Raw genomic sequence first — 13336 nt, forward strand, 5'->3', positions numbered from 1 at the left:
CAGATAACAGATAATAATATATAGCTACATTTGATTAAAAAAATAAAATACATAAAATAAATAAAATAATTTGAACAATACATATAATAGTACATTACTCATGTTTATAATATGATTTCCCCCCAGTAGACCAACTAATTGCATATAGGTCTTTTTTCATGAACATAATATATAACCTAATAATAATTTTAGGATGCACTGTGAAAAAAAGAAGTGTTGATTCCTTAAAATTTCAAGTACAATCACCTTGGACGTTTAAGTAATTTCAACTTAAATTACATTAAACTGAATTTTTTTTAAGTTAAATCCTGCATAAAAGTTATTTTGATGACTTAAGCAATGTAAAACATTATGTTGTCATAATGTATTGATAATAATAAACAATTTACAGTGTGGGGGTCCCTGCAATGAGAATAATCAAGCCTGGGTTTCTGTGGCATCTAAAAGATTGAAAAAAAACCCAAGACAAGTCATAACATATATCTGGAAAAGTAATTAACCCTTACCTACACCCAGACACACACAGCACAGGGGGGTTGCTCCTGCAGGGTGGCCCAACCAGATTTGTCTAATTGCTGGGGTGGACCCCCATCGCTTGACCCATTGTCACCTTAACGACCTCCCGACTCTTATGCTCAGTTATCTGATAACAGGCGCACTAATGAAGCACATTAACATACAGCTCACCCAGCTTAAGCCAAATTCCCTCTCAAATACCTGCCAATGTCCTGCACACTCAAAAGCACAAAATACACATGCTGTAGAATCTGACAGAACAATGACAACAATTGTTGACTGCAAGGGTTTTATTCAAATCAAGGCTATTTGTTCAAGAAATACAGCTAAAAAAATGTGTTACTGCCTCCGAATATGCACACTTCCTCGCGATAAACCATATGTGAAAAGATTATGTCTGAATTCAAATTATAAAAAAAAAACAGTAGGCAAATGACCTATGACCTAAATGAGGCAAAGTGTGCATCCAGTGAACACTTTAGTATTCCATGAGTTCAAGGGAGAGAAGTTGTGAAGTGATGCAACTGATGCTGTAGATCCCATGAAATTGACAGCATTACGGATGTATCGCGTTCACACATTCATAGAACATATTTTTTGAATGATTGTGAAGTAAAAAGAAGTACTCAGAGAGAATGTGATTTTGGACGCAGCCCATGAGATTATTTTTCTGATGGATAGGCCTTCAGGTGCTAATGTGTTTTTGGGACTCTCAACCGAGCAGAGAATCAGATAAAGAAAACAGAGATGAATCAGACCCTTCAGGATAATGATAGAATCTGCAGACAGATTTGAATGCTGTCTAACGCTTAACTCATCTCTATCTGACTATATCATTTCATGTCATTCCTGCAGCATGTGTGAGCACTACCAGGTTTGAGCATGTCAAAAGGGTTCAGCTACAGAAAGGACAGAGATGTTCGTCTCATTTTACCTGTACGGTGGTATGATAATGGTTTCATGTTATAAGAAGTCACCTAAAAACTTTTAGACACTATACAATAAAGTAGATATTAGGTTACTAGAATGAAAATGTATTTTCTTTAAATAAAATTATAACAATTGCATTTGTTTTAGAATTGTGAAGTAAACTGAACATTTTGATTTTTAGAAATTAAGGTGTGAATATTCAGACAGTATTTAGATCAACCTGAAACTAGTCCAATTCCTTGTCAGTCTCTCTTTCAGCTCCTCTCACTTTCTCTCTTTCCAACGGGCTCTTTTTCCTCTCACTTTCACTATTTCTCTTCTCTCTCTCTCTCTCTCTCTCTCTCTCTCTCTCTCTCTCTCTCTCTCTCTCTCTCTCTCTCTCTCTCTCTCTCTCTCTCTAGTCTCCCTTCCAGTTCTGTAATCCAACCAGAAAATCTGCCAAATGGTGTCACATTACTATAAGTTATTTTGTTTTTCAGAAAATACATTTACCATCTGGAGCTCACACACACACACACACACACACACACACACACACACACACACACACACACGTGCACACGCACACACACACAGAAAGTTGTTGACCTGATGCTAATTTGTTAGTTCTTAGGCAATGGCAATTTACTGTCTTTTGTGTGAGGACTAATCTCTGTTAATAGCTTGAAACAATCAGGTCTGCCGAGCTGCAACAAAGATTTATGTGAACGACGATGTATGTTGTTGTTTTTTGGTCAAAGATGTAAAATCTGAATGAAGGCAAAATCGGTTTTAACAGCATTTGGAAATGAACCATGAAGACACAGATGTGCACATATTCTGAGAATGTAGACGTGTTGGTATAATAAAATGAATAGAAAGAATAACATGAATTTATTTACAGTAAATAGTCTGTAGGTTTAGTGAAACAGTCAGAGGAATCACATAATTTTCCTGTATAGAGTGAAAGAACTGTCTTTTTAGAGGTTTAGAGTTTTCACACGAGGGGTAACACAAGGTAACAAGAACCTTCCTGTGGACAGCAAGAAAAAAAAATATAAGCACAATTGTAATAAATATGACCCAAATTGCATTACAGTAAAAGGTTCACTTAGCAATAATATAAATGCTGAATGCTGACTAATGATTTTGTTTTATGCAGTGAATTATTGGCCAAAGCCACAAAACAATTAGCTATTTAAAAAAGTTTTTCCTATGATCTGCCTCATGTTACAATAATAATAGAATGTTGCAGTTCAATAAGAACACATGCCCAATGCAGTTCAATAATTATATATTACAATAAACACATATTTGTTAAACACAAAATAAACACACTGTTTCGTCACTTCTTGATGTCTGAATCTGATTCAGAAGCAAGACTTGAGCACTGCTCGTTACAGTAAAGAGTTTAGTTGGTGTGTGTGTGTGTGTGTGTGTGTGTGTGTGTGTGTGTGTGTGTGTGTTTAGATGTGCATGATAGTGAATTGACCTCCCTGTCTCAGATAAAGTAAACAGAGACAGACAAGCAGTCTGTAACCTTTACCCCCACATACAAAAGGCTCCATCGGTCTCCAGACATGCATGCTATGTAAGATTTATTTAAGTTAGGCTATGTAGCTATCTAACATATATACTGTTAATATTTAGGTTTGTGTGAAAGAGGCATGTTTTTATCTCTATTTTAAAGTGTACATTTTAGACTGATTACATTTTGTGGGTGTTATCATGTAAAGCTAATGAACAGAGTCCTCGGTTAGCCTATACTCACTTTAAAAAAGGATTTTGATCTGATTAAAGTTTTGATTTGTGACCCAGGGAGATGATGGTGTCATTTAGAGTGAGTTCATCACCACTTGTCATATCTTGTATACAGTAATTAGCAGCGCAAACATACAAATAAACAACCCTGCCAATCACTAAACCCCGCCTAAATTTAAATGCAGATGACCGATAACGAGGGGCTGATGGGAGCAGGAGGGGCTGCTAATGTGTGTGTGCGTGTGTGTTTGCAGGGGGATGGGGTCCAGCAAACACATAAATGACGCCTGCAGACAGCATCTCCAGATCAGATGCGACTGGCTTGCGGGATCTTCGTAGCAACTTCACCTTTAAAGCGACTTCTGCAACCCAAAGGATTTAAACAAAGGCAAATTGCAATCATGACTTCATCCGTACCCTGCGCGCTCTTTCTGTTATCAATCGCTCTCCCGTTGTCTTATGCGTTATCGGGGGAATACTGTCACGGCTGGACGGATTCCTTCAACTCTTGGCACCGGGGATTCCAGTGTCCCGAGCGCTTCGACAGCGAGGACGCGCGCTACTGCTGCGGGACATGCGTGCTCAGGTACTGCTGCACATACGCGGAGGCGCGCCTCGACCAGAGCACCTGCGACACTGGCTCCGAATCGGAGAACACGGATGACATGAGAAAGGTGACAGAAAGTGGTGAGTATTTATTTAAACGTGTGTAATTCATAATGTTGGTAGCACTTTATTTTACAGTCATGTAGCCTACTGTATGTTACAGAAATTACAATAACTGGGTAATAACTAGGTAGCCTACTAACCACTAAACCTAACCGTAACCCCTGTAGATAGCTTAGGTAAATCCTTAAGTCCGCGTTTTTGTAGTGGTGTACAAGTTATTTAAGGAAGCAAACGTTTGCTTTGAATAATTTTACTGAATACATTTATTGCCTTTTACACTGCAGCAAAATAATCTAAATTTATATAATCCCTTGAATGAATGCTGTTATATTCTGAATAGAAATTCATAAATTATCTCTTTATTAAGGGCAATATTTACCCCCTGGAGTTGATATCTGGGGACATTTTTAACTTGTTATTTTTTCTAAGCATATTAAAATACCCAGACCTAGATTCTTCAGGAATGTGTTTTTTTTACATGTAGAATTTTATTTACATTTTATTATTTGTTTTTTATTATCCCTGACATGCATCTTTTTATGATTTCATGTTCAATTCTCTTATTCTCTCTTCCTCTCTAGTTCCAACATATCTCCCCTTTGTGATTGTGGTGAGCGCGTTCCTGTCGTTCGTTCTGGTCGGTGCGGTTGTGTCTATCTGTTGCTGCCAGTGTGTGAAACCCAAAGCGAGCGATCGACCAACAGGGCCATCCGCTGCTCAGACCAGCCTGTTGGAGTCTGGAGGACCCTCAGTGGACAGCTCCACCCCATCCCGCACCTCCACTTCAGGCTCCTCCATGACAAACGCTCGCCCTCCACCATCTGAACTCAGCGTTAACCTCTACGGGCCGATGGGAAACACATTTCCAACTTCTCAGTCGCAGCAGTATGTTCCTCCAGTCCCACAGGGGGCGCCACAGTTCTATCAGCCCTACATGAATTACGCTCTCCCCCCAGAGCGCGCCATGCTGATGGCCCCAGCTTTCCTAGACGGCCGGTCAGCGTTTGGGCAGGTGCACGGGCAGCCTTTTCCTCAGGCCCCCATGCACACAGAGCCCATCTATCCAACTGTCACTATCTGATGATGTTTATAAAGCTACAACTGGACTGTAAAACTCAGTGGGGCTACACAAAGAATATATGTCTCGGGAATGTGTTGTTTTCGCTGTATTGGATAATTGCATTTTCTGTACCCACATACACAATCATGACTGACATCGTGTTGGTCATGGTTGGTACCTTTTTTAATGTATTAATGCTTCTCATAGGAGTGTATTTGCATGAACACTTGATTGTTTGCTCAGCAATCACTGATTGTGATGTTATTTATAAGAGATTAGAGAATAAATTTATTTTCATTGGCAATTTGTTTGACTTCTCATTTTTACAGAGATATGAATATTTCAAGACGTGCGTGAAACTACACTTTAAAAATAAAGGTTCTTTATTAGCATCTGGTTCTATGAAGAACATTTCACTTCTATGGAAACTTTCCATTCCACAAAAGGTTCTTTATAGTGGAAAAGGGTTCTTTAGATTTTTTCTTCACAATAAGAAAAATGGTTCTTTATGGCATCAAGAATGTAGGATATTAAGTAATGTGAAATGATTTAATTCTCATAGAACTCATGGAAAACTCCAGCAGAATTGGTTTAATTTACTGAAATGAAGTACAATCTTTTCCTTAAACTGAAGTTCTAGATCCTCTAACTATCTGAACTGTAAGTGGCTCTTTGTTCTGTAAAGCTCTCCAGCCGTTACAGCTGCTTGTGTGTGTGGCTGAGCAGGTTTTGTGCGAATGCGAATGGTTTTTATGCGTTTGTGTGTGGAAACGGCAGGAGGGGAGAGGACAAAAGATGCAGATCTCCTCACGCCCCTGAGAGTGGGATTAGCGCAGGTAAAGAGGGGTGTGTGGGTGAGATTAGGCTCTGGATGGCCCAGCTGGAGTTTAAGCAGATGCGTATGAGTTCATTAACGAGCTGCAGATGAACCTACTGAGTTTCAGCCCAAATCCTGTTATGATGTAAAACATGTCGTGTGAAACACCAGAAGCTAAAGACACATGAATAAATACAGCCATTCAGACAAATAAATCTGCTCAGGTACACAACTGTAAATACAAGTTACAAACTAAAACACAAACGCATAGTTAAAAGGAGAACAGTAAAACACACAAAGCTGCTGATATATTTACTGTTTTAGTTCTATCTTGCTTGGTCAAAAACTTCTTAATGTAAATATTAAAGTATATGTAATGTAAGCGCCTAGGCTCCACACCAAAATATTAATGGTCAAATAAAAATGACACTTTTTTTGCAAATCAAAAGGTTTTGATTTTCTTTGTATCATTACTTCCAATTTTCCAATAATTTTCCTTTTTCAGAACCCCATTGTCCAACACAATATATTTGAACATATTTCCTCTGGTATATCTTTTGTATTTATGACAACTCTGCTTGTTTTTTGCAACTTTTTTATGAACAGAAACTATAAGCTTGATATATAAAAGAAATTAAACACGATTCATTTTGTGATTCCATAAGATTCAAGATTTGTTTGTTTTTCAATTAAATACTGAGGAGAAAAAGAAATTGGATTTCCATTTACGTCTTGATTTTCAGTTTTTAGCATTTAAAAAAAATATATTACTTAATCATTTTAAGTTTAAGTTGGCTGATTTCACCTGGTTGAGAACCACACGCGTTAATGGTACGAAGTCCTTTCCGTGTGTGTGTTTAAACTTAAGTATTGTAGAAATTTCAGTGGAAATCTAGCAGCACGCCACACATTCTTCCTTCAATGTAAATATCGCCCCACTCAGGATCAAGAGTGGAGTGCAAAAAGAATGTAGAACTTTATACTGGTAAAGACATTAGCAAAAAAAAGAATGATTCTGGCATTGTTAGGGGTCATGGGTGAAAGGTCAAATTCCAGATACATATCAAGCCAACCACAGACAGAGTGACACAAAGAGAGAGAAAGATAATGAATCAATCAGATGACATAATCAACTGAAATGAATTGTATTATATTAATTTATCATCATGACAAGACGTCCACAGTTTATTAGTTTGACACATTTTAATTATTTAAAAAAATGCAATGATTCAATACTAAAGAATCGAACAAATTATTAATGCCCCTTTCGGTCAAATTGCAGAACACAAAGTAACAGCTCATTTGCTCAATTTGAATGATGGTTCTACAAGAACTTGAGCTTTAGAACTCTCATTCAACTTGTGTTCTATTATTATTCTACTTCTAAGGGGCTGCTCACACAGGACATGTTCTTGCATTGAGTCTGCGTTAATATTTAATTGTTGGTCCTTTTTAACCCTAGTATTTGTTTCAATGTCTGTTGTACCATGTCTCATTATTTTAGCATCTAATGCCATTAGTAGCACCACTTTTTAAAGACGCTTAAAGGTGCAGTAAGCGATTTCTGAGAAATGCTGTTGAAAGTGGATCGGTCCAAGCACCACAACACACTTATAGCCAATCACCAGTAAGGGGCGTATACTCACGAGGGGGAGATGACTGTGCGGCATAGGGTGTTTGTAAATTTGAGGGCGGAGCTATCAAGATAGGGGCGTGATCCTTTTGGTAGGGGCGTGTTAGTTTTGGAGATTAAAATTTTTTAACAGCGTTTCTCAAAAATCTATTATTGTACCTTTGAAGTTAAAAACTCGCTGTTCCATTCCAATGCTCTCCATCTACATCATGTGTGAACGGCCCATAAGACATTCTAGAACACTGACATGGTCTGAGACAGCCCATGGTTACATAATACAAGAAAACCTATTTGCACTTACCAAGAAAAAACATTGAGAAACATGTGAAATCATACCATTATTAATGAATTAAAATGATTAAAGATCAGTTTAAGCATTAAATGAATACCGTACAAATGGCTCTATTGACTAAAGCCACTTTAGAGAATTTAGTTTGAACTAATGCATTACACTTAAACCCCACACGGAATAGTACATTTCTAAACCAGCATCCATTTCCACTACAAACTAAATACAGGTACACAGTACAAACACAATATCAAGGTTTCACTAATATAAAATGAAATGGAAAAACTGAGACCTCAAGTACACTGAAGCAGGAAGACAGATGAAATACAGGATCACTATGAGGGGTCAAGTTATCAGACTGCAGATGGTCCATTCCTTCAGGACAATGGTGTGTGTATGTGTGTGTGGCTTCATTGTGACTGTCAATGTGTATGTGTTTTGAAATGTGCATGCATGTAAGTGAGTGCGTTTATGTGTAAATTAGTTTCTGTTAGGGTTGTGTGTGTGTAAATCAGGTTTTCTGGAGCCACGTGTGTCACTCGTCTGGTTTTCTCTTAGGTTTTTTAGGGTTGCGTGAGCGACTTTTGGCTTTGCAGAGAGGACAGATTGGTGCATTCCGATGGATTTGTTGGTGGCAGGACAGACAAGCCTGGAAACAGACAACAAATTAAATCAATATCATCTCTTTGACTCCATACATGCTGTATGTGTTCGATTTAGCAGTTTCTAGTGTTTCCACAATAAGCAGGAACACTACCATTTCAAAAGTTTGGGGTCAGTAAGATTTTATTTTTTAACCAGCAAAGATACATTCAATTAATCAAAAGTGACAGTAAAGACATTTATAAAGTTATTAAGGATTTCTATTTCAAATAAACTTTCTTTTCTTTAAATAATCCTGAAATAAAATACATCATGGTTATACAAAAATATGAATATTGATAATAATAATTAATGTTTCTTGAGCACAAAAATCAGCAGATTATAATGATTTTAATGAGTAAAATTCAGATTTGGCATCACAGAAATAAATTACATTTTAAAATAGATTTAAACAGAAATAATATATCAATGTTATTTTACAATAATATTTTAAGAGTTAACACTTTAAGTTAGCCTAACACTTTTTATGATTTTATTTGAAGAGAAAGAAAACAACATAAACAAACATCCCCTTCCATTTTCAGTTTCCTCTAAACAAGAAGACCCTTACGAAGGCACTAAAGGAAAATTATATATTTTAATGCTTTAGCATTCTCTCTCAAAAGTTTTGCGTTCCCAAGATTCTTGGGGTTCGAGAACTCGAGAGTGAATGCAAAGTTTCATGAGGGAACGCCCTTTTTTTTTTTACCAGTTTCAAAGTTTTATAAAAATGTTTGTTCCTGAAATCCACCCTTCTGCTGGGATCAGAGTGATCCTGATTTTTGGGATTAAAGGTATCCTGATCTTACCAAAAAGCTTAGAAAAAACACAAACTGACGATTTAATCCAGATCAAAACTAAGATTGGATTTTGTGATCTTATCCAATCTACAACCCATTTTCAAGATTTGATCCAACCGGATAGCTAAAATCCAATCTTTTGACCAACTGGGCCCTGGGATTTTAAGAGTCTTTTTGACAGACTAACTAAAAAGAACCGGCTCACAAGGACCCAAGACATTCTTTCATGAAACAGACTACAGAGGTACAACAAAGCCAATTAAATAAAATTGTGTTTTAGTTTGTGGTACCTGGACCATCTACCTCAAAACATTCAATTCAGAACGCAGGCTCACAACTAAGCTAATATATTATTTATTTTGCTAGTAATGTATAGACACTGTCAAATAAGCTAAACATATTTTTCCACATGTGATTGCTGATGTTTGAGTGTGTGTACACAGATAGAGATGCACTAATGTCAAAAAGTACCTTCATAGGTGGCGGCTGCTGGCGGAACGTCGCTGTCTGCCTGGCGTCTTGTTTCCGCGCAGCTTGAAGCTGCTGGGCTGCAGCCGCTGCCGCTGCTAGGGACTCTGGGATAGGAGGTTCCTGAGGTTCGGTCTGCCACTCAGCCTTTTGCTTTTCAAAGTAACTGAAAGGAGAGGAAGAGCACGCAAACAAACAGTAAGAATTTCAGTCTTCCACTACACACACCACACACACACTCTCTGTCTAAGAATTACTCTGTTTGCAAACACACAGTCCTACACTGCAATGACTCATTTTAAGGAGTTCCCTCAGTCAAACACACACAGGCACACACACACACACACACACACACACACACACACACACAAAGGAACAGTGTTACTAACTCCAGTGAGAGCTTTTCCTCTTCTTGGCTGAGGTCAGGGAGTCTCTGTAGGCCGAGGGTCATCCTCAGGGCGTCCACGTGTTCTTTCAGGGGCTTGTATTCATCATGGAGACGTCTGGTTGACTCCAGCAGTTTGTTCAAGTCACTCTCAGACTGTTTGATAGTGTTTTCCATCTGGGAGAAGAAATACAGCCACTCCATCAATCACAACGGTGGGAAACTAATGGTTAGGCATCTGATCTGGTCACACAGAGGTTACTGGGTCAGATCCTGGATATTGCAGAAATATTTAGCTTGTAGAGTAAAATACAGGCTGTACACTACCATTCAAACGTTGGTGTTTGCTCACCAAGGCTCCATATGTTTGATCATAAAGTAATCTTGTATTACTGAAAATACAGTAAACGGTAAAATAACTTTTCTATTTGAATGTATTTGAATTCTATTTGAATTCTATTTTCAAATGTAATTAGTTCCTGTGACGGCAAAGCTGAATTTTCAACAGCCATTACTCCAGTCTTCATTATCACATGAAAATCATTCAAATACTCTGATTTGGTACTTGAGTAATATTATCGAGTTGGAAACATTTGTGCTGCTTAATATTTTTGTGGAAACCGTGCATTTTATTTCAGGATTCTTTGAATAAAAGAAAGTTCAAACATACTGCATTTATTTGAAATAGAAATCTTATGTAACATTATAAATGTTTTTTTTTACTGTCACTTTTGATCAATTAAATCCATCCATATTTTGCATGCCGTTGAATAAGTGCATTAAAGGGATAGTTCACCCAAAAATGTAAATTCTTTCATCATTTACTCACCCTAAAAATCCCCATACTATAGAAGTCATTAGGGCCCATAAACTGTTTGGTTACTTATATTCTTCAAAATAACTTCTTTTATGTTCAGGAGAAGAGAGAAATTCATACAGGTTTGGAATGACTTGAGGGTGAGTAAATGATAATGGTAAATTTCCATTTTGGGTGAACTAACCCTTTAAGTCACAGTAAGTGTAGAGGCTGGACATTTATTGACTTTATTGGGTGCACTACAAAGATTATAAACAGTGCAATAAAAACTGCATAAAAAAACAATCATTTTTCATTATTTACCACATTGATATCAGCATGTATGAGACGCAGTTCCTCTACGTGAGCCATTTTCTCCTGCAGCAGAAGATCCATTTCCTGTTTGTACTCTCTCAGGTGCTTCTCCTCTGACTCGAGAGCATCAAACTCGCTCCTCAGTCTAGACTTGATCTTCTCCATCTGAATTGTCTTGTTCCTGCAAGACCACACAAACATGTAGCAAGTGCTTGACAGAATATGACAAAGCAATGCAAAGACTTCTGATCTGGTGCATGTGGTTTTACACGAATAAGACATATATTATGTGGTTTCAGTGACCCGATCACAAAACGTTTTAGACGTCGCGTGTGCATATCAAAACTTAATCAGACAATCAAGTGTGTTTGAGCTTTATAAATGATTAAGAGCCGTTCTGCAGGAAATGAACCGTTTGCTCTGCAGTTTCGTGTCTAACCACAACAGGATGCTTTTCAAACTCTCATCCACGCTTAAAAACGGTGTGATCAGAGACTTAGTTAATGCAGAATTAGTGCGAGATGTTTTCAGATTTAGTGCAAAGCTGCGTGTTTTTATGGTTTAAGCGCTTTGCTTTAGCATCATGACCGACAAAAAGAGCCTGTCAAAGGAGCATTTTATAGAATATTTTTTTTAGGTAGACTAGATGCAAATTCATGCATTGCTTATTGAATGCAATGATTAAGGGAAAATACGCCGTTTTTCGTGATCCAGGCGAAATTGGCCAGATGTTGAACACAGGCTAGCGAATCTGCTTTAGGTTTAATCTAGCTTTTCTTACCTTATTTCTTTGATGTTTTCTAGCTTGCACATTATCTCTTGCTCATCCGCCATGGTGGACTATGAAATTGTAAGAATTTTGTGGGAATAAGAAAAGAAGCAGCGATTGAAGCGGATATCCCTCTCATAAGAAAGACAATAGAAATGCTAACCAGCTGTGGACAACAGCAACACGGCGCTGACTACATTTCCCACAATCCTCGGCGGGCTTTAAAGGGAGAGTGTGTTAAATAAAACCCATAGCGTTTATCAGACGTTTATGATATTCAGACTGAAGAGTATATAGCCAAAGATACCAACTACATTTAGAGACAACAGGTAGGAACAAATGTATAACTTAAATTAAAATTTAAGTTAAATTTTAAGCCACTTCCATATTCTTAAAATTATTAAATATTAAAGTAACTGTGATGTGATTTAGATGTTTATTAGAAAACTAAAAACAAACACAAACTAATACAGAAAACATTTATATTGCCAACTACTCTGTGTGCAACTTATTCACATGACAATTAGTTTCACAATTGCCTCGGGTGTAACTTATACGATATATTTTTCCATTCGTACCGTGCATGGTTTTCCATGGTATTTCATAGAATAATACATGTCCTTCTACAATGATACAGTGGTAACGCAGGGGTTATTTTTGATACTTCCCCAAGTGCTTGGTGTAATTGTGATGGTCAAATATGTATCTACACAAGCTGCGCTTCAAGTTTGAACTTAATAGACCTTATCATAAATGGAAACGATAGGATGTATTTGCAGTTTGGTTTCGACTGCTTGTAGGCAAATCTATTTATTTAATCCAACTGTTTTCGAGGAACCAAATGATTCAGTTCGCGACTGAAGCTGAACCCTCCGAACAAGAATCGCGAACCGCGCTTGAGCAATTCACATAGGCAAATCATCAAAAAGAATCGACTCAGAATGATTCTTTTCGCGAATCGGGCATCGCGCTTCTGATTCAAAACAGACAACAGAAAATGCAAGGCAGGCGGGCTTGAAAGGTCCATTATTATAAGGGAAATGCATCGCTAAACAGACCCTTACAACTGAAAAGCGACATAAAAAAAAAAAAAAAAATCGACGTTATCCCATACCGAGAATTGTAGTTTAGGTAAAGCATTCGTGGCGCGCTACTGCCCTGCATTCTGATCCTTCAATAACGGATTTAAAAACAACAACAGCTGAATATTGTATCAACCTGAACCTGAACAATAAAGTTGGGTGTCTGACGGTCATATCGGACAGCGCCTTCAGCGCTCAAACGTGTCCGATATATTTTTAACCCTCGGTTGCTGCATTACCGGAGTCCCGTCCACCCACGTGCTTCAACGGAGGCAGCAGCAATAACACGCACTTTCTGCGGCTCTGCCCGTCCGAGCGCAGCGACAGGGGGCGTCCGACGTGTTGCCGAAGCGCAGGCGGTGGGTGCAGTCGGGGCCGCTGTAGGGAGGGAGGGAAGTGAGGAAGGGAGGGCGAGAGGAGAAGGA

The 13336-nt window shown here is 38.0% G+C and overlaps 2 protein-coding genes across 2 annotated transcripts; one reads left to right on the top strand and one right to left on the bottom strand.

Annotated features, from left to right (window-relative positions):
- Positions 1-3387: 3387 nt before the first annotated feature.
- shisa2a (shisa family member 2a) lies at positions 3388-5306 on the top strand. The gene is made up of 2 exons (XM_079608531.1): positions 3388-3873; positions 4437-5306. Exons 1-2 carry the CDS (start codon positions 3498-3500, stop codon positions 4934-4936), a joined length of 876 nt encoding a protein of 291 aa, XP_079464657.1. The 5' UTR covers positions 3388-3497; the 3' UTR covers positions 4937-5306.
- Positions 5307-6685: 1379 nt separating this feature from the next.
- zc4h2 (zinc finger, C4H2 domain containing) lies at positions 6686-13272 on the bottom strand. The gene is made up of 5 exons (XM_079607938.1): positions 11842-13272; positions 11070-11241; positions 9954-10126; positions 9568-9730; positions 6686-8303 (listed from the first exon to the last, which is right to left on the bottom strand). Exons 1-5 carry the CDS (start codon positions 11892-11894, stop codon positions 8190-8192), a joined length of 675 nt encoding a protein of 224 aa, XP_079464064.1. The 5' UTR covers positions 11895-13272; the 3' UTR covers positions 6686-8189.
- Between the last annotated feature and the right edge of the window lie 64 nt (positions 13273-13336).

This window comes from Phoxinus phoxinus (genome assembly GCF_949152265.1).
Source record: "Phoxinus phoxinus genome assembly, chromosome: 3".
NCBI classification, from domain to species: domain Eukaryota; kingdom Metazoa; phylum Chordata; class Actinopteri; order Cypriniformes; family Leuciscidae; genus Phoxinus; species Phoxinus phoxinus.